Source organism: Phaethon aethereus (assembly GCF_964289735.1).
Source record: "Phaethon aethereus genome assembly, chromosome: 5".
Classification (NCBI taxonomy): domain Eukaryota; kingdom Metazoa; phylum Chordata; class Aves; order Phaethontiformes; family Phaethontidae; genus Phaethon; species Phaethon aethereus.
In genome coordinates this window covers 71,227,739-71,252,679 of record NC_138579.1, presented here as the reverse complement: position 1 = coordinate 71,252,679, position 24,941 = coordinate 71,227,739, and the positions used below count along the sequence as shown (strand labels likewise).

The 24,941-nt window shown below is 47.0% G+C and overlaps 1 protein-coding gene across 1 annotated transcript; it reads right to left on the bottom strand.

The window, feature by feature from the left end:
* Positions 1-1,662: 1,662 nt before the first annotated feature.
* Positions 1,663-21,520, bottom strand: DISP2 (dispatched RND transporter family member 2; the record flags this gene model as incomplete). The annotated part of the gene is made up of 8 exons (XM_082000936.1): positions 1,663-5,082; positions 5,710-5,807; positions 6,755-6,870; positions 7,342-7,457; positions 8,431-8,554; positions 10,661-10,690; positions 13,091-13,525; positions 21,441-21,520. 8 exons carry the CDS (start codon positions 21,518-21,520, stop codon positions 1,663-1,665), a joined length of 4,419 nt encoding a protein of 1,472 aa, XP_081857062.1.
* Between the last annotated feature and the right edge of the window lie 3,421 nt (positions 21,521-24,941).

Genomic DNA, 24,941 nt, shown 5'->3' with positions numbered 1-24,941 from the left:
CGTCCTCAGGGGAGCCAGCCGCGGCGGGGAGGGCCTTCTCTGCCTTCTGCTGCCTCGCCCTGTGCTTTGGCCACTCGAGGCCCGGAGCCCTCAAGGCCTCTGTGGTCTTCGGGCGAACCTTGTGTGCCGCGGAGCCCTCCCCGCCGGTGCCCTCAGGGCGCTGGCGCTAATGGCTTGTGTTTGAGGTGGTTAAAATTGCCCTTCTGAAGAGTTAAGGGGAAATGTGGCACCCGTATAAAATATTTCGTGACTTTCTTAGATATTTTCACAGTGCTTTCTATGAGTTTCCAAAATGGGTGAGAAGTGCCTCCAAACAGTCATGGAAGCAGCTCCGGTGTGGAGAAGATTTCAGTCAGCATTGTCTCACAGCCTGAGGGCAGCTCTGGTGGCCAAAATACCTCTCTGAACACCCGGTATGAGAACCGTGCTATGAAAATGCAAAACTGAAGCCCGTTGTATATTACAAGCGTTAGTTATAAGCTTTAAAAGAGCATATTCCTGATCGACATCGGGCAGCTGTGGCCTGGCTCCCACAGAGCAGGGAAAACTACTTGGGGGTGCCAGGAAGAGTGAATCTTTTTTAAATGTATACTTTCCTTTTGCTGGTTATATTGAAAAATATGTTAGGCACTTAAAAGATGAAGAAAATGAACCAAAGTGTTCTCGGTGAAAATGAAGCACCATGCAGCTTTAGGAAAGTTTTTCGTTAGCATTTATTTTACGTCAATTTGTATAGAGAATGTTCCCTCTTTTTCAACAGATAAAGGCAAGGAAGTGTTTGTTTTCCTGTTTCTTTCTGGTAGAGAAAATAAATGTAAAATTCAAGATTCACCAGATACGCAAATTTTAAAAAGTTACATGTTTGTAGGAAATGCCTTGAGTGGAAACAGGCTGTGAAGATGACACACAAAGCACCCGAGTCACTGAGGGGACAAGGACACTTTTCTCAAAGGGGAAACCTCACATGAAAAATCTTTGGCAGTACTAGAACTTCATCTGCTAAAATAAACTGAAATTGTTACTGAAAATAGATTTGGGCTGGATTCTGCAGCCTCCTCCATGATCAGAAAGAGACTGTATCAACTCAGAAGTCTTGATGAAATTTTTTTATAGTATCTGAACTATTTTGATGAGATATGTGAACCTGGACTTCACATAAAGCAGTTTCTGATTCAGTAGAAAATGAAATACTTTCTTTTTTTATTAACAGTACACTCTTCACCTGATATCTAGATTTCCAATAGTTGTGGGTTTGGGTTTTGGATTTTTTTTTTTTACATGAGCTCTCTTTCTCTTTTGTTAAATACCTGGCGAGATCCACCTCGTTATTTCTCTCCTACATGACCTTGACAAGAAAACAAAATCTAATCAACCTGTAGGAAATGACAAAACAGGTTTACTCGATAAGTTTTGCAGTACAACTGTGAATATGGCACCAGACACCGGAAGGTCAAAGGGCTTGTACTCCATCAAGATTGATTTCACATCCTCTCACTAGTATCAGATTTGCTGGTTCTGTGAAAACACAGGTATTTGCACAGCTGAAACACTAAGAAATAGTCTCAGCTCTAGGAGAGGTGGGAGGAAAAAACTTATTTACAGTTCCAAGGAGATTTTGACTTCCCCTTTCCCTAGCAGTACAGTTTTGTTTTCTGCAAGGTTTCAACTGTTGTAACCAGAACTTTGTGCGCTAGATCGTTTGATCCAAACATCAGGCATGTCTGGTTGGCTGTTTGGTAATACAACCGGACCTTCGCTCCCTAATCCAAATCGATTTTTCCATGAAGAGCTGTTCTGCTGTGATGCTGCTGGAGAGATATCAAAGACAGTCTCCCTCAGGTCCAGCCGCAGGGTATCTCTCTTGCTGTTCAAGTAACCTCTCTCTGTTTGACTGTACGAATCAGACAGCTCTAAGACATCAGGACAAGAACTAGCTGATTCAGCAAGTTTTAGGCCTTGCTCAAAATCACTTATCGACGTCTCACTGGAGATGTTGAGCATGTCAAAAGAGCTGCCAAGAGAACAAAGGCATCTGTGAATTTTGTAGATGTCAGCAGCAGGGAGATGGCTGTTGTCTGAGGTATAATCCGACTGCTGCTGGGCAGCATCACTAGAGCACTGTGATTTATTGAGCTGCCCTTCTTCTTTCATGCCAGCCAACTGGATATGGTCCAGCCCAGACCCATCCCAAGATTTTGGACTGTACTTTTGACATCGACAATCTCGGCAGAGTCTCTCCCTGTGAATTTCTGGTCCTGAGCTGCTGTGCTTGTATGGAGAGGAAGTTTGCAAGGCAGGACACTGGCAGAGGCCAACCTGCTGGTCTCCAAGGGTCTCCTGCAGATTTTGCCTCTCTCTTTCAAAGGAGGGGTGCATTCCTATTCTGGGGCATCTGTTGTTTTCAACTTGTGTGTCTTCAGAGAGCACTGAGGGCCGGTTGGACAGCTTGCTTGTGGAAGTGCTGTTGTCAAAACTGTCACTGAGTTTTCTGGACAAGGGCTGGAGCTCGTATTGCTCATTCGCAGTGTTGGACTCCTGGACCTTCCGCAATCGGTTTTGCTTCTCGTTCCCCCCACAGGCAAAGCTTCCGTTCAGTCCAGAGTCATCAGAATAGTCTTTCATGGTGTGGGCACAAGGCCAAAGGATCTGCCCACAGTTCTTCTCTGGGCCGAAGAAGCAACACAGTGACTGGAAAAAGAAGCTGGCAAACCCACAGCTGATACACTTGATCATCATGATGAATATCCCCAACTTCCTATATGCCAAGACAGTAGCAGGCAACATAATGACCCCTGCAGAGAAGAGAGCAGAAGCTACCATGGCCGTGGCACAGCTCATCTGCTTCAGGGAAAAGGCCACTCGGCTCACGCGGTCAGAATGGGGGCACAGATGATAGGAGATGCAGTAGTTGACAGTAAAGTCAACAGAGAGACCTACTGCAGCTGAAATGAAGAGAGACTCCACTGCGTTAAGCTGCCACTCCAAGAGGACCAAAAGGCCAACGGTAACCAGGACAGTGCCTGCGATGGCAGTAACAGAGAAAACACTAAGGAGAACGTTCCAGGTAGTGAGCAGCAGCACCACAAAGGAAATGGCTATGGAGAGTCCCATGACCACCATCGTTTCTGTGCTGAGACTGTGCTGGAGATTGTATAGCTCTAGTTTACTGGTAAACCATCCATTCTGAAGCCCCATGGGGGCATTTTTCATTTCCTCTGTTATCCAGAGGTTGATTTCCTCGTAGAATTGTTTGGCTTTGCTGTAGTTGAAGCTATAGTGATAAATAGTTTGAAACTGCAGCACTAAGGCAGCGAGATTTCCCTCCCCGTCAAACCTGAGGCCCAGATCATACATTTCTGTGCCTTCCCTGCCTTGTTCCAGGAGCATCATTTTGATGCAATGTAGGAAGACTTCGCTTCCGTAAGGGAAGGAGAACTGGTTACAGCAAAGGTTGAAGCTGTGGTCTCGCTGGGAGCACTGGCGACTGTCCATCCACCTGAGGAAATCCTCCATGAAGCACACAGTAGATTTCTGCTCTGCATTGGGGTAATAGAAAGTTTTGTTCTTCACTTTTTGACAGAATTCAAGGAGCCACTTCTGGGCATCAGGGTTTTGGATTGTGAAGGTGATGTCTGTCACTAGGGTGCCATTGCTTTTTGGATTGAAATGGTCCCCGTTATCGATGGGCAGAATGCCCCAGACTATTGTGACAGGCATACGCTGCCCTTCTCCATGCTCCAGCCTCTCAAACATGAACTGGTGGCAGTACTCAGAATCATACCTCTCAAAGGGGTGGCTCAGTCTAAACACCTGGACAGACGACGTCTCGAGAGTCGGGAGTTTGAGTTTTGGGTTGGAACATGAAATGTAGGCACCTCCTATTGCTAAGGCAGCAAACCAGCAGATCCAGATGTACCGAAACTTGATGACCCCACAAGGCAGAAGCTTTTCAAACAATAGCTTGGAGGTTTCAGACAGTGTGTTCTGGAGACCCCTGAGAATGTAATGGAGGGAGAGAGTGACTTTCTTATGGCCGGTGTTGTTCCAGTAGTCTTCTGGCTTGTAAATGCAGGTCGTTGCTATGTAGCGCTCATACAGCACAGCTGAAGAAGGAAGCCAAGTCATCATGAATACCAGATTCACCAGCACGGAGGTGCCCATGTAAATAGCAAAGCAGCGGATGGCTATTATATTGCTAATGTAGCTGGCATAGAAGGCAGCAGCCGTCGTGAAGCAAGATGCCAGCATGAGATATGCAAAATGGTGCATGGTTTGACTCACCCACTGGGAAAGCCCAGCGGAAGGGTTCTGGCTCTTGCTGAGGTTCCAGAGGTCAAAGAAGACAAAGGTGTGGTTGGCACAAATGCTGCTGAGAATGACGACTGCTGTCAGGTTTACAAAAGGGAAATAGGTGAATCTGAAGGCCACCTTGTACAAGAAGTAGGAGATCATTAAAGAACTGACAACAGTGAGCAGGACCATCAAGGTAATAAAGACTGAGCGTAAATAAAAAGAAATGCTTAGAAAAATAGCTAATATTGCCAGGACTGGATACTTAGTATCCAGTAAAAGATAGTGCTGGAATAGTTTCTGTTTAAGGCCTAGGTCCATTCCAGTGATAGATGTATAGTTATCAAACAGGTCCCAGGATTCAAGATTGTCTAAGTAGATCCCCATCATAGCTGCACCTTTCCTTGTAGGCAAAAACAGCAGGCTGTATTTGAGAGATGGCACTTGGTACTCCATTGTCTGGGGACTAAGAAAGTCTCTGTCGACCAAGAAGTGAAGAAGCTGGTAAATGGCATTGAAGCGGGTACATTTTTCTGGGACTTTGGCACACTGAGAGTGTTTCTGTCTCACCGTCTCAGGACCTATGCAAGACGGAGTGAGAATACCTTTGTGGTAGTCTGGAGCACAGGCACGAAGGAGAGCCAGGGTATGGGAGATGTCTCCTTGGGTTATCTCCAAACACGAAGACCTGTTGTACAGGACAGCAATGTAGTTCCCCAGAGACCAGCTTGGGCAGCATTCGTTGGCTTCAGTACGTTGACAGAGGTCTCTAAATTGAACATGTGAGCGTATCTGAAAAACAGACGAGGGAGCACCATGTCAGACCCTCTCCACACACTTCATCTTGCAGCCCCATAGCGTTCCTTGCTCCTTGCAGTAATTCTCCCCTCCAGATGTATAAGCCATGGCTTGCCATCCTCCCAGTGACAAATTGCAAATACTAAAGCTATTGACACATGCAAGCCTTTTGCAAAAAATTAAACCCTGTCCATTAGTTATGTTTTATAACCTCTGATTTGAAAATTTGGACCCTATGGCCAGCACAGCTAATCCAATTAAAGTTCCCACTTGCAAAGCTTGCTGTCACAGTCTCCAAGATGAGAGCTCCCTTTCAGTAATTAGGTTCTGCTGCCCAAAATTCTTAGCAGCTTCTGACGGACACCTTTGGCTTCTGGACCAAGCTCTTACTCAGTGTGTGTTTATTCTTGTTTAACAGCAGCTGCTACTTTGCAGCTGGACTTTAGTGACAGGTGAGATCATCCGTGTATTAAGTAGGTAAAATGCTTTGGAGTCTTCTAGGCTGAAACCTGTTCTGTAGCTTATGTTATTTTTGTCTGGCTTCCTTTCAGCTAGAGATTAAAGATTACAGCAGTCAGAAAAGAGACAGCATCTATATATGTTCTTCCTGACATTACTAACCTTGTCTTGTTCAATTTGACACATGGACTGAATAGCTTGCAAGTTCCATAAGCTCCCAGCAGTTGTGGACATAAATACCAGCTGGGAATAGCTCTTTTCTGAAATAAGAAAAAGAAAAAAAAATGTAAAAAAGGATTAGGTAATGAAGATGAATCAGCCAGGCTGCTTGGAGTAGACTCTCTGTGCCTAGAAAAAAAAAAAAAAATCACTGTCTATATGACTGCTGTGGAGGACTCCCTGAAGGGAAGCAGGTCACAAAGACAGTAGCTTGTAGGGAGTGGTAGCATCTGCTGTGTGTGATCTGACCTCTGCTCCTCGCCCATCTGCCAGCGGCAGGAGAGCAGGGTTGGGGCATTTTCAGAATATGTTCTCTGCTGTCAGCACGCTTTTAGTGAGTGTTGGCATGTGGTTCTGCACCCCTGTTACAAAGTGAGGAGCCAAGTTCAGCCAAAAACTCCCAAGGACCTGAGGGTTTGGTGTTTGACTGGTTTCAGAGGTGGAGTAGAGGCAGGGAAGGGAATATCTGCTTGCTGTTCCTCTCTTCTACTTACTAGTGTCCATTTGGGGACAAATTTTGGGTGTCTTGGGAGTTTTTATCTTTTTCCCTCCAGTTTTTACTGCCACTTATGTTTTTCGAGAAGAAAAGAAGGAACAGGGAGGGAGTGGGAGCAGAGAGGGAGTGGGGCATATGCCACCATTTTTTCAGAGTATTCACTTTTCATATGGGTAAATGGTGAAAACAGTAGTCCTTTTACTGGTGCTTTTAAGGCATATTTCTAAAAGGGAAGAAGAAGTATGGCAAAAGTTAAGAAGAAACAACTCTTCTCCAGAATTTCAGAACAATCATTTTCTAACCACTCAGCTATGAAGTGCTGGAAGATGACTATCCAAAAGGCGGCTTAGCTTTCACAGCGTGGTGGTGTACACACTGCTTGTTTGGAGCACTTGCAGAACATTTCCCTGTGTCTTAAACCACTTTGACAATTCTGTGTGCTGTTGAGTTCTGGGTGTGTGATACTTAGTACCCCATCAAGATTTCACTTACCTGGGGGACCACAAAAGAAACCATCCGCTCCGTAGATTTGTTCCACCATTCTCCGTGTCCTTGCTTCTTCTGCTTGAGCAGCCTTCTGCCCTCTGCTAATGCCAATGTCATCATAGCTAGCAAGAGATCAGATTATTGTGGTAACTAGAGATCATCTGGCTATGAGTTATGTTCCCTGACAAGGCTCTGGTGCCACACAGAGCACTGCTGCAGCAGTAAGAGTGGTCATAGTCTTGAAAGAGCATTGCTTGGTTGGGAGCATTTCGGTACTGGGTTGGCTGTGCCCCTTTAGAGGGAGCTGCATGACACTGAGAAACTGCATCCCCTTGTGCAGACATGCTGAGTTTCCCCTGCAGTCTCTTACAGGTAAACAGTGAAGTAAATGCGTGAAGAGTTTAGAGCCTAATTCCTGTTTTCCAGAATAGGAAGCCCAAGTCCACTGCAGGCAAACGGACTAAACTCTCTGGTGCCTTGGTCACTTTTAAGCATAGCATATATCTTGTAATACACATAGATATCTTGGAACATTGAATCTGTAACTTTACATCCAAGTTCTTCCTCAAACCCCACAAACCAAACTCAAATACCTTTTCTTCTCGGCATAGGGAGAAAGCGAAAAAGTCTTCTTGTAGCCTGTATGGCTCTCTACATTCCTCCACACGACGAGCTTTCTGCCAATGTCAGTATCACGTGGCTCAAAACCCTGCAGCCAAGCAAAAGGGTCTTGTCATCAAGCTTGCATTTTAGTTTAGCTTATCTCTCCTTAATCCGCCTCCTAGACACAGAAACTATACGAGATTATTACTGCATCTTGGAGAGATACACAAATTGAATTTTCAATTGGAAATACTGCATCCCAGAGCTGACAGAAAAAAATATTTCTCCTTTCCTTTCCTTTTTGGGCAAGGATGGCTACAATCCTCTCTCCCTGATCTCATAAGACTCTTCTCCTCTTCAAGTAAAACAGTCACTTACAGAAAGGGGAGTAATTTTCCTCTTCCTGGACAAAGTCTAGTCTATTCTTATTTTCTCAGGATTCTTCCATGAACGAGAGACAGGGATGACTTTAGAAAATGTGGGATCCTGCATGGAAAACAGGACCCTGTGCAGCAATGCTCAGAACCATGCAGCCTCTCCATTTCAAGAGCCTTGCATGCAGGCTGTAGAAGACAAAGCCATATCCTCCATCCAATCTCCACCAAACCTAGTCCTTGTGGTCAACCCCAGCCTTCCAGCAGTGGAAGGGGAGCAAAAGTTGCATTCCCGGTTTGTGCTGGCAGTGTCTCCACACCAAGGTGAGGTCACTGGTGCGAGTCCACAGCATTGCTGAGAGATGGGCTGGTGGCTGCCACTGGCATAGGCCCTACTCTTTCTGCGGCATCAAAGAGACGGCAAATACTGTGCATTCCTCTGACACGTTACGTTCATCCTGAAGGAAACTTGCTTTGATTGCATGCTGCGAAGATGTGGGTGAAGGACAGCAGATCACTGATAAACATACTAATTTTTTCTACTGGCTTTAATGTCCTCCTTGATTTACTGTCCTGCCTCGCTGCCTCTGTCTGCAGAGAAGAAAGGCAGCATAGGTTGATTCTTTATGTCAGAAAGAATATATCACTGTTTGGCCCGTGGATTTTTCTTATGTTTATGTTGACGTACCGTGTGTAGGGACTTACCATTAAGGGTTCTGAAAAGTCAGGCAAATTTCCAACAAGCAGGCCAGCTAAAGTGCAAACCACAGCCATCACTGAACACAGCACCAGCATGGCTATGGGCCACTCTGCGATCATTTGAGAATAACTGGAATCAACAGGAGAAGAAAAAATGCAGCTGTTAAGGCGCTTCTGCTGTTAGAATGAAACCTGCTATTTGAAACAATGTAGTGTTAGTAAATGGAAGTAAAAGAATTAGGGCTTTCTGGTTTGAGCATTTATTTATTGAAAAGCTTAGAGGCTCTAGTACATCTATTAATGAACATATTATACCTCCAACTGGATGTTTGCAGGCAATTCTAATTAACTCGCGTAATTACGTTTTGCCTCCCTACATTTTTGTGCTTTTTCAATCAGAAATAATAAAAACCAGACTCTTGTGTCCTAGGGCAAAATGAAGCTTTAAATATTTAACTTAAGAAATTGCATTTAAAAAGCGCTGCTTCTTTTTCTTTTTTTCCCATTGTGCAATCTAAGCTAGCAGCTGCCTAGCAGTTTGGCCTGCAGATTTTCTACTTGTGGACCCTGAGAAATCTTTGGGCTATTTTGAAGGGTCTCCTAAAAATAACTGATTCAAGCAAGTCCATTGCCATTGGTCTAAATTCACTCACTCTATAGGGGCCTGCCTTAATGTTGGGAAATGTATGGACATCTGCACAGCAAAAAAAGGATGGAAACCAGTGATCTGATATGTAACCAATGTTAGGATTGCCAGCAGCATTCATGGAGCGGACAAGTGGCTTCTGCAGCCACAGGATGAGTGAGTCTGTCCCTGATATCAGCCTCAAAACCAAATGCTGAACCTACAACAGGAGCATCTGCAAATGCAGCAGACCAGTTTTCCTTCAGGGTGTGGAGAACACAGACCAGCCTATAGGCCAGGGCTATGCCTGGAATACGTATCAGTGTGGTATGGTGGCACACACATTTTTAATGATGTTTCAATACCAACAAAATCCTTCCAGAGAAGCAGTTTACTCTGGCCAAAACTCTTGACAGTTGCTTTTGTTCTGAAGTGGTCTAAAATTTTCCATCCAAGGTCTATTTTCCTTTTGGGACAAATGTGTCTCCTATAGGATGATCTATCTCACAATTTTTTACTGGTGCAGGTTTTACTGCCTCAAGATTTTTGTCTTCCTCAAAAATATCTATTACAAGATAAGATGCTGGAATGGGTTCCTGTTCTGGTTTGGCAGGTTCTAGGTATTTCTTCTGTATTGTGATGTATTTCTGAAATATTAGAAGTTCTTTGTTCAACAATAGTTGACAAATATTTGAGCTTCATGGGCAAGTGACATATTTATGAACTTTAGAGTGGCTGTGCCAGTGCGTATCAGCCTCGAGGTGTAATCTTCCTGCTTGCCTGCTCTTTTGCTCCTTTTGCCTCCAACTGAGTCAAATAATGCAGCTATTTCTCATCATTAGAAATCATCACAAGCCCTTCAAACAGCTTTTCAGATTACTTTTGGTCAGGCCTGGTATTTTTTTCAATTTAAGACTGCCTTACCAAGTTTGTTTTCATAGATGAAGCCCTTGCTATGAAAATGAACAAAAATTGCCCTTTATGCATTGGAGTACCTAATTTCTGGAGGCTGTTTTGGGTGATTCCATGTCCAATTACCAGGAAAAAAAAAAAAAAAGGAAAAAAAGAATCAGCTGCAGTATCTGATGATGGAAGATACTTACTCAAACCTTCCAGAAAAAATAGTTTACAAAAATCAGCTTTTAAACAGAAGTTGAAAGCAATCAAATTACTTTAATTTTGAGAAATATCTTAAAAATCCTCTTTCTTTTGAGAAGGTGAACTTATTTCAAGGATGGGCTATCGTCCTGATTGCTCATCTGGTGGGCCAAGCTGGATTAATCTTATATATATATATACACACACACACACGTAGCATAATTATTATATAGATATAAAAAGCTGTGGTATGGACTAGAGCCAGGCACCTGCCCAAAGAACAGCTATCAGGACAGAGTTGCTATTCATTAGTGCAACTTAAATTGATCTCACAAGCAAATTGAGATTTTTCCCAGCAGATGGGAAGCCCTGAGCGGGGAGCACTGACCTTGCCTCTGAAGCTGGGCCTGCCGCGGGTGTCACCAGCAATAATACTCTGCATTTCCTAATAGCAGGGTAGGAAAGCAATGATAATAGGATACAGGGACTGGAAGCTTTTGATATTAAACATACCTTTTTGGCATCCTGAAAGCTTTGTCATGTCTGCAGACAGAAAAAAAAAGATGCATTAACTTATTATTTTCCTATGAAGCACAGCACTGGGCTGTTAATGAGTGAGGTAACCCTTTCAGGGGCTATAATGCACCACGCTGAGCCACTGCTGCGAGAGTACTGGCACTACGTGAATTCACCTAATGAATAACAGTCTTTTCCTCTCCCGTCAGCATTTAACCAAACAGGATGGGAAGACATGTAGTCCCTCCTTGTTTTTGCCCCTCTAAGAGAACCCCGTAGAAAGTAATGGACGTTAACAATGTAATCCCATAGAAATCGCAGCACAACTCTTATCCATGAAATCTATCTGTTTTAAAGTGCTTTCTTACTGGATTTTTAAATTGTTTCTTGACAAGAGCATACCTCTTTATTAAATTTCATCAGTTGGGCTAGAAATGCCTATAGATAGTTTTTATCTCCTGTTTAGCTCAGCAAGGTTTTTCCAAGAAGGTGGCTCTCCTTTGTTTCCTGGGCCCTTACAAAGACAGTGTTTGTCCAGTCTAGAGGAGTAGAAGGCCAATGGAGCTGCTCAAAACATTTTACTGGGTTTTCCTTCACAGAGGAGCATTTGTCATTCCTACTTGTAGGGCTCTGAGGAACGAAATAAAGAAGCCTTCCCCGGGGGATCCAAGGTTACGTTTGTTAACGAATCCCTGAGGGCAAGCTTTCCACTGACATCTTAGCGAAACAGCTGCAGCTCAGTGGGTCACATATCCGAAGGACCTTTCATTCTGCTCTCTGTTTCCACTGAAATGTCCCCTTGAAATGTGCCCCAGCCCAGCATGGCCTGGGGTTACAATGCAGCTTCCAGCGAACTGCTCCCAGCTGTGGCTTCCTCCTCTCTCCGCAGCCATGCCAAGCTCAACTCAGCAAGTGCTCCCTCCTCCCTTCACCCTCTTCCTGCACTCTCGGCTTAAACTGAGAGAAGGTCTTGCTGCACTCCGATATCTGCATGGAGCAGATGGCCCTGCTCCGTCCCGGGAAGCCAACCAGTGACCCTGTGGCAGCACATCCTTCCTGGCAGGTTGTTATGAATGGAAGAAATGAAAAAGCAATGGAGGAGAGTTCCCCATGGAAGAGTCACTCTCAGTGGCACATGTAATAAATTATATTGTGTTTTCCTCATCACACTAATGCTCTGTAGCTTTGGGAGAAGGGAGCAAAGAAAAATCCTCACCAGATTATTAGAGAGAGGTCTTTTTCTGGCAGCACACTGCCCACCCTGTGCTAATTCTCTCACAATAGCTTCTCAAGCAGATTTGCTTGGATTAAAAACACCATTCTAGAATTATTATGTTACCACTTTTCTGTCTGCTAGTGCTGCACATTCTGCCAGGGATTTGCAATCCAGCTGCGTTTCCTACTTAAATAACCTGTTACGGAGAACGCAGTTGACAATTTTGTTGATAGCGTATGAGCTAAAAAGGATCCAGGCTCTGCTCCTCTGACTGCAATTGCTCTACACTGCAAACACAAGCAAATTAAATCCTGTGTTAATGGTTAGAAAATGAGACCATAAAGGGCTCTTGTAGCTAACCCTGCACCGCTATACAAAGGCAAGGAAGGAATCCTGTGCCATTTTTTATCAGACTTTGGTGTCTACTGCTGTGGTAGCATAGGGATCATGGTCTTCAGTGCCAACAGCGGACTCCAAAAGGCAAATGCAGCGAGGATGAATGATATGGGCTGGAAGGGGCAGAGGTCGTAGCTCAGGCTGTTGGGGACGCCTATCCCATATGCGTCCTTAGAGCGCTGCCCAAGAAACATCCACCACCCAAGCCAGTGACAGAGGTGCTCTGCACACAAATGGACTTTGCCTGATTCTGTCATGGAGAATGCATAATTTACACACTTGTTGCTGCTCCACCTGGAAAACCAAATAATCTTCCCCACTTTTGTATTTCTTACTGCTCAGCTGTAGCCAGTGCTTGCCTTCTGCTGCCTCTCCCTTCCAGCACAGGCAGCAGCTTTGGTGGGGGCAGAAAAAGAAATTAACTCTGCTTTTATCACTGAGAAACTGCAAAGATAAAGGATTAGCCAGCAGCACAAAAGGATAACATACAAAGATCACAGAAGATGAGCATAATGAGAACTGCATGATCTAGGAGCAACTGAGTGACCTTGGCTTTATCCAACAAGCCACCTGGAGGAGCAAATCCTGCTTCTCCCTGGTGTGGGAATGGCAGCAATCTGTACACCCTCCACAGAGGTGGAGAGAGCAGACTGGATCCCTCTGTGCATTTTGGGGCAGCCGCTGCCCCAAGCTGAAGAGCAAATCCATGTTTTGGGCATCCCCACTCAGACCCTTCTTATCCCCTCCTGCTGCCCACCGCAAAGTTCAGGAGATACTTTCTGAAAGCCTCTGAGCTGCTTTCACGTGCCTCTTACCTGACGGTTACGATGTGATGCTGCACCGGCCGTCGCTGCCCAGGGGACCACTGTTTCCAGGAGGTTTCTGAAGCCTCTGGCGCAGGCTCATCGCTGGAAAGGTGGGAACACAACATGGGCCTCTCGCCGTGGCCGGGGAGCAGGGGCAGGCCGTAGCTGCCTCGGGGCTTCTGCCGGTTGCAGGGGTAGTACAGGCGATGCTGCTGCGAGTCCTGGGAGCTTGATGGCACCTGGCCATTGGACTGAGTGGACACTGGCCCAAGCGTGTGGCTGGAGGAGGGCAGGCAGTCTGCCCCCAGCCTGGGGGATGCAGGGATGGGGCAGTGATGGACTGGGCAGATCCTTTCCCAGGAAGTGCCACTGTAGCTGGGCTCGGTGTTCCCAATCTCTGGCATGGCGAGACAGGTCTGGCAAGGTCCTGCATTTTGTTTTTCCCTGTGAGAGAGAATAAAGGTATGGTAAAACAGCAGAGCAGTAGAAAGGCTACGCAGGGTGATACACATCCTGCAAACTGGAGACTCTCACAGGCCTCCCACGCAACACACGATGCAAAACCTCACCCACTATTTGCTGCACCAAAAGCCAGTCTCAGGGCTGAGCTGGATTATGCATTTTATAAAGACATCTATGACTCACTCAGCAATTCCAACTAATGGACAATCTATCACATTTTTGTGCGTGTTGCTCCAAAACTGTGAAGAACTGGGTAACATCCCCTCAAATAACTCTCCAAGATATTTCACTGTGGAGGGGGCAGAACACACTGGCTGGTGATAACAGACGGTCCTAACCCAGAACCACAGAGTGACTACAGAGCTTTGGGGAAATGGAAACCCATTTGGAGGGTTGCATGCGAAGAAGACACTCCATTATCTGTGCTTCTTGGGAAGGTGAATTTGTTTGATTGCCCTACAGAAAGACAGGCTCTGCTCAACGTTAGGAGAGCAGGAGAGTGAATCATCCCTGGCACTAAAATAACTGAACAGTGAACCTGATGGCTGTGGTGGTGTAAAAGAGGCTTCAGCCTCTACCCTGGCTCATGCCCTAACACCTCCCATGTCCTGCAGACTCTCCACTGTGCTCTTCAGGAATGTTTTAGACATACATCTCCCAGGGATGACAGCAACAGATATTATTGGTCTTGGTATGTGGGAAGGGGATGGACTAGGATCTCTCAAGATCTTTTGCAGCTTGACTTTCCTCAGACTGCTCAATTTACCAAGACAAAACATTTGCAGACTTCAGTTCCCAAGTAATGAGGTCTCTGCAGGATATGCTTTCTTCTTTCCAAGGAATTAAAAAAATTATTTAATTCATACAGTTCTTTGTTTATGGAACCGGAGAGATTTTGCTAGCTTGGAGAAAGTTTGAATAATAGATTGAGGGACTGCTTAGTCTGTGTGACACCAAAAATCCCTTCACACGTAGTAGGCTGAGGTCACACTGACCCCAAAAATGCCTTAGGAATTGCTGTCTCAAGAGATGCAGCTGGTCAAGGTGTCGGAGTTTCAGCAGCACTGTGCAATCTGGAGCTCAGAGAGAAAGCACGGTATGGAAACACGAGTAGTCTCTGGTCCTTGTTCAGAGCACGTGCCATGGCGTCTACAGCTGATTTATGTGTCCTGCCCTAGCGTCTGGCATCGAGGATGAAGTATGACGAATGATTCGAGCCAGTTAGAATCATAAAGTGTCTCAAGTTGTCAAAGAATTATGAGTGCTGGAGCAAGACTACAGTGAGACGAACTTTAGCCTGAGGCATCTGATGCGATGTGGGAAAAAATGAAGGAAAAATGTTTGGGAAGGGAATATTTTTGAAAATTTGCAGAGTCCCTCTCATTTCTTTTTCAGACAGCAGTTGAAAAAGACAGAATTTTAGCAATTACAAGTCTCTGGAATTTCACCCACAGTTAAATGGCATGATAATATCAATGGCAAAAGGGATTCGAAGAATACTATTAGCTCAGTATTACTTGAAAATTGGTATTTTTTCCAGAAAGAAGGAGATATTGGCCTTGTCAGCTTGTGCTATGTACTTTTCAACATCAGTTGAGTTTATCAACACTGAGAAACTATATTTCATGATTGTACAAAATGGGCTTATTTCATTAAAATAATTCCAACAGAGTAATGTTTGTCTTAGCAGTTATACCAGTGCTGGTGTAGAGGCTCATGGCACAGACATCACACTCAGCTTTACTTGCACAGTGTACCAGTCCAGGGACTAGAAACAAAGAAATCTCAATTCATTAGACACCATCCAATGCTAGTTACAGTTTTTAAGCTGGAAGACAGCTGCAGCAGTTACAGATACCTATGACATGCTCATGGGTCCTCGTTACAATGACACTGACTTCAAAAGCAATAACTGGTGTTCAAATGCAGATTTTCTGAAGCTCAGGCCATGCAGGAGTGGGGAACTACATGGGGGGTTTTATTTTGGGTCATCAAATTCTTTTGCTGATTATTTTTGGTGGTAGCCAAGGAAGGAGAGAACAAATGGCAAAATGATACTGTAATAGTATGCAAATACCAATGCCTGTGTAAGTGAGCTTCTTTGCATCCTTGGAAGAGGCTGTACACCCAAAGAGAGCAACGGCAGGCAGAATCTGCGAGACTGTTAATGTTTCCTGTGACAATAGATACACAAAATGGCTGAAAAAGTTTGCATTGAAGCAGGTGCCAGAAAATCAGCAGACAGATGTGTGCACACCTCATTGAGACAAGCTTGACAGGTTGCTCCCAGCAGTTCCAGCACTTGGTTGTCTCTGCTCTACAACCCAAAGTACTAGTAAGACTTGAGCAAGTTCAACACAGCAAGAAGGAATGCTGTTGGCCAAAGCAGGAGCTCCTGAACACATTGTGATGATGATACCCCATTCACCCACAGAATTTGTCAAAAGAAATAATACCAACCACATTGCATGAAGTCCTTGCTGTCCTGTCACAGATGAATTAGTGGCAGGATTACCCAGACTTTCGAGTGTGTGATTTGTGTTACAGCTCTATATAAAGGTACTTTACAACAGAAGACTACAAATTTGCCGTTGGTGTATATGAATGCAATACATGAGTTAATAAATGAAATGCCAGAAAAGCTGTTTATGAGATGTAATCTAAAGTCTTGTCTGGAGTTGTTACAGCTCCATCAGAGTCATCCCTGCACTGGGAGGGATTCAGGTTCAGCTGTACTGCTGCAGCACAGGGCAGGTGAACTGCAGACAGATGAAAGAAAGATTATGGTCTGTGCTAGTCAACTTATCAAATGACATTTTTAATTAGTCATTGCCCGTCTATACTAATTATAGAACCAACCTGACTGGGAGATGCTAACCACCACATCCCCTACGGCTCTGGCGAGCTGCAGGGGCAGAGATCGTTTGGGAAAGCTGACCTGGAGAGTCCCTCAATCCACTCCCTCAAGCTTAAAGCATAATTCATCTCACTTTTCCCAGCTGTCCAGAGGCTGAAGTGCAGGTGCATCTCACTTGTGGTTTGTAGTTTTGTACTCGTAGTCCTGGGTCAGGGAATTTTCATCAGAAAGCTGGGATTGCAGGAGCATTATGCTTTGGCAAGGTCTAAACCTTTTCTCATGCCCTTTTTGATGCCTCTAAGTTACTGTTTTCCCTCTATCTTGGTCCTGTTGTTTTTCCTAAATTTTGTACACTTCAAATAGGTGACGGTTTCCTACAATGCATAATCATTCACAGAGACACTCCTGCCCTGACAACTCGTGCTTTTGGTGTTCCCACACCTGTACATTATTTGTGTTCTTTTTTTTTTCAAAGCAAAACAAATTTATATTTCATTTAAACCGCTGGATCTGAATAGGAGATTGGGACCAGAGGCTTTTCATAACTAAATTAGTCTGATGGCTGTACTGCCACATCTGCCTTATCTGCTAGTGAATATGTAACACTGGACAGAACAAAAAGGCTTTCACAAAATACACTTTGGATATGGTCAGAGAGATGCAGGAAGCATGCAAAGAAAGATTCCTCCTCCAAAAACCCCTCAGCTACAAAACCTCCTGGTGGGGAAAGCAGATGACACACTCTTGGATATTGCAGATTGCCTCTAGTTTTTATGCACATACATTAATATATTTGATTCTAATATTTCACATGAAAGCCCATTCTTGTTGTTTACCATCTTTGCTGAGAAATACTGTCAAGTTCCGTTCTTGCCCTGCGTGGTGTCTCTTAACTCAATCCCCTGCCTGCTCAGTGACTTCATATTTTAGAATAACTTTGGCTAGTTCAAATCATTCACTCATGACTCTTTTTTATTATCTCCTTTTCAGGCTAAACAATTACAGTTCTGTCAATCACTTGACAGATATGAGCTGCCTTATGCTCATCTCTCTCCAACTCCATGACAATGTGACCTTGGTTATCCAAAATCTCCAGGGAAACCCGGAGCTTGCAAATAATGATTGGTTTGGATAATCAGTGCTGGCAGGTCTGCAGAATTCGAGTCTTCACTCGCTACACTCCCAATTAGCCATAGTGCTGGCAGGTTTAATGTCTGATATGCTGAGGTCTGCACCGGAGATGTAGGCTGGTCCTTCTTTGCCTGCAACCATGTCGCTATTACTTTTCTGGGCCCTCAGGACCCTGAACTATGCTACAAAAATGGTTGTGGAGGAGTTTCTGGTATCTGTTTACTGTCAGGCGGGAGAAGAGGTGGGCAGACCACCGCACTGGACTCTGCTTGCCACACTGACACTAACGAAGACTAACGTCAGAAGAGAAACTTTTTTTTTAATGTTCATGCCCAGCCTGAGCCGTGTCAGATATTTGATACCTTTGGGATTGAGTGGGCAGAAATAGTCTCTCAGCCACAGGAAAACCTACAGAGGCAGCCTGACAGTCTCCATTTTCTTCTTCAAGCTCAGCTGGATGCAACCAAAGAGAGAACAAGGAGGTGTAGGGCAAGGGTCAGACCGCTTCTGCTACCCACAGCAATGAGTTGTGTTTCTCACACTATTTGCTTCCCCATCTCTTCCCTTGAAATGTCTAGACAGTATAATATAGACAGTGTAATAATCCAATTTATGAAACTGCCCGAGTCACTTTAAGTGCAGCAGTGCTTTTCTGAGATGAGTACCAGGACACAGGCAGCCTACTTCATGTGGGAGAACCAGCAAAAGGACAGAAGCTTCTTCCCATAAAAAGACAGGCAAGATAAGGTCAAGATTTCTAAGGAGACAGCTTTCTGCCATTCCACCTCTGCTGGGATGGCGAGGGCTGAATGATGAGAGTCCACTCCCCAGGCACGGGCTCTCTCCCTCCCCCCAGAGACCAGCATCCCGCTCTGAAGCTCAGACACTGCCCCGCAGAAGGTGTCAGCAGGACATGGCTTTAGCTGCTTGCCTGCCCACCAGCCTGAGCATCAAAGCCCAGGCAAGAGGGTTTGCTGGAAGCATGCCGTGTTGGCTGCCTGCCCCCAACTCCTTCCCCCTCGGGATGGCTTCGCTCTGCCAGCACACGGAGCCGAGCTCGAGCAGAGAACAGTTGGCGGGGCAGGGAAATGGCAGCATATGGTCACCTTCCCTTTCCTCAGCCACTCCATTTCTTTGGCACGTCTCTGATCTTGCTTCCCTCTGAGCCACACAGCAGGAGAGTGCACGCTTCTCTGAGAGAGGAGAAATGGGCCAAAAATACACAGCATTTTGAAGGAATGGCTTCTTTATCGGTCTGCCTAATTCCACCCTCATCCCCAAGACCATTTCTATAAGCACTTCTTTTTTTTTAATGGAAAGATTATCTCAGCCTTTGCATACTAAGGAGAGGATCAGGAAAGCAGTGCTTTGCATATGAAAGATGGGAAACACCTACCAAGTGAATGGAGCTGACTGATGCCCGAGTCAAACTACAACTTCTCCTGTTGACAGAAGAATCTCAAGGGGGACTAAAAACAAGCGAGAGAAAGAGCAAGAGTCTGTATCTTGACTACAACCAGAGCCCTTTTTCCCTGGAACTTTTGCTCAATTAGACATTAAGCACTGCAAAAATTCATTCATAAAAAAGGAAGCTAGTTTTATTTTCTTTCCCTATTTTCCTTACTCTAGCAAGGTTTTGCTTGCATATCAGCTGTACAAGTTTTCCCAAATGAAAAAAAATATAAAGTCTTTCTGTATTAAAACCATGTGCTATAGGTCAGCTTCCATCTAGACTAATGGCTTTTTCTTTGAGAGCTGTAAATGACTTTTTAAGAATGTTTTTTTATAATGGAATTTAAATAGAGGTTTTCTCTTTGAACGTACCACCAGCAAAACAGCAGTGGAGCTCTCGAGAAAAACGAGCTTCTTTGCTTGTGTTTTCTAAGGAGATAGGAGTGCCCTTTTCCAGGGATTAGGGAAGGGTTCATTGCGTTTCCCTCTCACCTTGTTATCTGGCTCCCCTGTCTATCTGACAGGGAGACAAGCACCTCCTGAGCAATTCATCTCATCCTTAGGCAGGGTCAAATTCTCGTGTACTGAAGGATGTCTGTGTAGTTGCTATTTGTTTTGCTTTTTCTAGCAGCAGGATAGTGTGTATCCTTGAGAAGACCTACAATCTTTTTGTTAATGAGACTCCTGAGTATGCTAAATCGTCATGAAAAATTAATGAGACTGCAAAACTCTGCTTCCCACATAGTCTGCCAAGAAAAGTTTAGTTTTATAATCCTTTCCATTGACTCGTCTGAACAGCCTTACCTTTACCCCAGGCAGCTACTGCTGCTGTGGGTACAGGTATGTGTGATGGGATACAACCAGGCACAGAGGCCTCAAGATCCCCACCCAGAACAGGTCTGGATGCAGTTTGTTCTATCTACACTGGCAGCGTGAAATGCACTGGTAAAATCATGTTTTCTAAGCCTTGTTTTGAAGAAAAAAGAAACAAAAAGGAAAGGGAAATTAAAAGAAAACACAACCTTGCTATCCTGGTCTGAAAGAGGCCAGAAGGAAGGCAGTGTTTTCAAACATCTGTATTTTTCTGATGATGAATTGGGCATTGATGATGAAGAGCATTGGCTAGCAGCAGCAGATGATGACGACAGAGCCAACCCTTTAGCAGCTATGTGAAGAGCCTTGCATAAAGGAGCATTTATGTATACGCATGCTCGGGAGAGAGCATGCTATCTTCTTGTATTTTATTGCCATAAATTTTAGCTCCTGAATGAGCAGCATGAGTGAAATTCAGAATACACCTGTTTCAGATGGCTTACCTCATCTCTATAACTTAACTCTTACAGGCTGCAGCATTCGTTTCGAAAAACCTGTTTGAATGTGTGAGAATTACTCAGGCAAGCAAAGCTAATGGGGCTTCAGTGACGGCTCTGACCCCATTGAACGCCCAAGATTTAAAACAGCACTGGGTTGTGTAACAGCCACTCAGCGAGCACTGAGACCCAAAAGCACACCGGCCTCTGGCTGAGGTCTTCAGGGCTGTCTGAAGAGAAGCGCCTGCCCCGTTGGTTCCCCCAGGCAGGCGGGGATGTCTCGGCACCAACATCCTGTACCAGACAGAAGTGAGACTCTTTGGCTTTCAGAAGGAATTTGTGTGCTGTTGACCTTGGGGTATGTTCTGGTGAAACGGAGAACCTGAAGAGCTTGGAAGATCTGTTGCCTCTGGTCTGACAAACGGCAGTGTGCTTGCAAATTTGGGGATGGCGCCTTGCCCATGACCATGGGCTTGTTGACGTTTCCAGAAAATGACGACTGCGGCTTGCCAACCTGGTTTCAGACACCAGGTAAGGGAGCATATGGCGCAGGGGGGAGAAGGCGAGGGCTGCGGGCTTTTATAGACAAAAATCTTTGGAGTGAAACCGGTGCTTTCCCACAGCCTAGCGCAGCGAGGACTCTGCAACGCGCTGAGCTTCACCACCCACAGCCCACCCGCTGCAGCCGAAGGCAGAGCTCACCACGTTGCAGGACAAAGACCTGCCGGGGAGGTCGAGCCAGGTAGTCGCCCCCGGCAGGGCGGGCTCCGCCCGGTGTGTCTGGCCACCGGCCGGGCGGCGCGGATCCCCCGGCCCCAAAACCGCGGGGTGGGCAGCTTGGTAGGCGGCGAGGAGCTTTACCTGCGCTCTCGGTGGGAGGACGGGACACACCTCGGTGGGGCCGGGGGGCGCTGTGCCCAGCTCCGCACCCCCAGCCCCGGGAAAACCCCGGTGGCACCGGCCACCTCCGCACCCACGCAGCCGGGAGCTCCCACCCGCCGGGGCAACCGGTTCCGCAGCGCCGGCCCGGCCGCGCCGTCTGCCCCGCCGCACCGGGCACAACAGCGCGGCCGGCCGCCTCGCCCGCGAGGGGAGGCAAGCCCCGCGCCCCCGGCCCCGTCGCGCCGCTCCGCACCCGCTCTCCTACCTGGGCGAGGCGGTGCGGCGGCCGCGGCGCGTGCCCTCGGGCCGCTGCTCCCGCCGCGGCGAGCGCGGCGCGGCCTCCATGGCCGGCGGCGGCGGCGGGGCGCTGTCCGCGGCGCGCGGTGCTGAACGCTCCCGGCGCGGCGGCGGCGGCAGCGCCCCGGCGCGGCTCCGCGCGGCGCTTGCGCGGCCGCGGAGGCGGGCCCGGCGCGGGCGGCCAATAGCCGCGGGGCAGGCGCGGGGGCGCAGCCTCCGCCCGCCCCGGGGAGCCCGGCGGGGGCTGTGAGGGGGGCAGCGAGCCCCGAGCCCGGACCGCCCGGCTCCTCCCGCCGCCCCCCGGCCAAGCGGGATGGGGCTGAGCGTGCAGGGCCCGGGGCAGGAGCCCCGCGGCACTCTGCGGCGCAAGAAGCAAAGTCTTCTCCAAGGCGGAGGTGGCCCAAGCCGCCCCGCCCGGCCCCGAGACCCTCCTCCCGTCCTCATCCCGCACAGCGCAGCGCACGGTTCGTGACGAAAGGCGTCTTGGGGGGTGCAGGCTCAGAGCACAAATCCGTTTGGGTGGCAGGTCCCTCATCCTGCCAGTTGTGCCTCTGCATTGGCCCAAGGTGGGAAAGCTCCCAGAAGCGCTCCCTGCGTGGCAGGTGCTGGGCAGCATCCCTGTGCGGGTTCACCCTCGGGATTTTAGCAGCATTAAATAAGTAAGGATTTGTTGAAATAGATGGTGTTTTTGAAACAAGTGAGTTAAAAGCACAGTGAACACAAGGAGGTCAGACATGATCTCCTCCTTGCAGGATCCTGCTGCTGTTGTCTGTTGATACCAGGCAATTGCTCTGAGTTGCGTGGTAGCCACACATGTCCCCTTGTGCGGTGGGGAGAGCTTCCCATGGAGCTTGTGGAAGGTGGCTGCTCCTACTGCAACCTCTTCCATGCCAATGACTTTACTTGTGCTAGGAATGGCCTGGGCCTTTCTGATGACCATGTGTATGGCCATGGGAGTGGCAGTGATCTTCTCCCTTCTCATCATCCTCTGTGTGGCCATGGTGATGGCTATGGCCCTCTCCTTTCTCATGGCCATGCCTGTGGCGCTCACTGTGGCAGTGACCTTCTTTCTCATGAGGGTGGCATCCTTTTTGCTTCATGTGCTACAGAAAAGCTGAAGCAAAAAGGGAGAGTATTAGACCAGAGTGTATCCTATAACTCCCACTAATCCTCTAGCTGCTTAGAGTAAGCCCTTCCTGCCTTAATGACTTAAATGCCTGAGACAGTTTAAAGAACAAAAAGCTTTTCCTAATGGTAGGATGGGTCACTCTCTCCACCATAGGCTGACACCTCTCCGAACCCATCAAGAGGGAGTTTCTGAGGGCCTGCTGCAGGCAGCGCCAGTGTCCCAGTACGATGATCCCTGCTGGGCTGGGCTGTAGGGTGCTGCCCGCACCCAGGGGATCCCAGCACCATGATCCCTGCTGGGCTGGGCCATAGGGTCCTGCCTGCACCCAAGGCACCAGCCCGCTTTTCTGAGCCTTAGCCACAGAAATGTTGCTTGCCTGGTAGGATCAGGTATGCTGCGAGCAGCAGCTACAGAGTAGCTTTTATTAGGTGGCCCAGCAGGAAAGACTGAAACCTGGTATCTGCTGAAAAGATTGGCTGGCACTAATGTGATGACAAGGACATGGGTGCTATTTCCTTTTGTTTCTTCCCGATGCTAAATAATAATATGTGCAACAGTAATGATAAAAATAAAGCCATGGGAGCTGAAAGGATGGTGGGACTAGGCTGAATTGCAGACATCCCACCACTTCTGACAGACAGCTGCATCTTACAGCTTTTAGTTTGGCTCAGCCCAATGTGTGAATTCCTTGTCTGTGAAGCGGGGGTGATCACACTTCCTCACTCCCACAGCTTGGCTGGTTCCCTCTGTGGCCTGTAAGATATTCAACACATGGATTTTTTTTTTTTTTAATTGCCCTTACCCAGGGACTACAGCAGGGCTCGTGCTCCCGACTAGCTGCGAAGCACTGCGCGAGGCAGTCAGTGGGGCTGCCCGCACCCATCCTGGGGCTGCTGTTACACAGCCGGAGCTGGAGCGGTTGGTCGGTATGTCACGTTGGCTTTTTTTTGCTCTTCATCAGTGCAGGAGCTGGCTCTTTGCCATGGCAACCTACATCTGAGACCTGCCAGCATCAGACAGGTCCAGCTGGTCCCCAGTGTCCCTCCCACGTGAAGGAACGTGGAAGAGAGTGAGCGAGAGGGACAGAGAAAGAAATGACCAAAAAAAAAAAAGCAGTAGAAGCAAAGAAAAATAGCAAAAAAAGGAGGTCTAGGGTCAGGAATATTAAAAAAAACAACAGACAGTAATGGATACTTGTGGAAAAGAGGAAAAAGCTGATGAGCAGAGAAAGGGGGAGAGGGGAGAGAAAATATATGAACAGATGAATGGGCCAAAGATGTGCTGGGGGTAATGTAAGAGGTGGCTGAGGGATGAGGCAGGTTTATGAAGCTGCTGTGCTGCAAAAAACCCTCTGTCATCCGAGACAGCAATTTTCTGCTGCTGACCCTGAGAAACTTAGGGGATCCGTCAACTACTCCTCATTTCATGAAATGTGTCCAAGAGCAGAAAGCCTGCTGGCTCGGGGCTTGAGCTCCTCAAGCAGGGCTCGAAATCTCTGCTAGTAAAAGGCTTAGCTATTTACACATGGAAAAAGGTCAGAAAGCACTGCTCCGGGGCGAGCCAGGGCATTCAATCTCCTCTGCACCACTCCCGGGAGAGCCAGGGCAAACACCTCCTCTCCACCTCATACCCGCTGTCTCCACAGGAGGCAGGCTGAGGTAGGAGGCCTGCCAAGGGGACAGCCTAACAGAGCCCCAGGAGGAGAGCTGGGCATTTTTGACACTAACTGGTGTTTGTGGCAATAGAAGACGGATTTCTTACCTCTCCTGCTTGACCTGTGAAAGGGATAAGAGAAAAAAACTTCACTTCTGAGCTTTGATACATTTTTTACTTGAAGCATCTCTTTTCTTCTTTTTGTATAGCTTATTGCTTCTCCAAGCCCTCCTGCTCACCATCCACTTGCATTTCTTTCACAAAGAAAAAGCAAAACGTTGTCTCTGCAGCTCTCCTCTGTCTTGAGAGAAGTCTGAGTCAGAAGTAAACACTACATTTCACTTGCTCTGTGTGCAAAGTCCTCCCAGTTTGGAGGTTCCTCCCTCTCCCACCAAAGTTAATCACAAGGCTGCCTTTATCTTTAGGAGTACAAGCCACGCACATCCTTAAATAAGTCTAAGAAGACAGAGTAAGACTTTAACTTGATGGGCTGGCAGACATGACCGAGAGCATTTCCCAATGGATTTGCTTTGTGCTACAGTCACAGTTCAGCGTGGCTCATTTCATGGTGCCCTATCTTAGCATGGTTCCTTTCAGCACAATTCATTTTCCTTCGCCATAAATCCCCATTTCCCCAAGCAGAATTTAGCTTGGTTCACCATGTCCCTGATGCCCATTAGCAGAGCT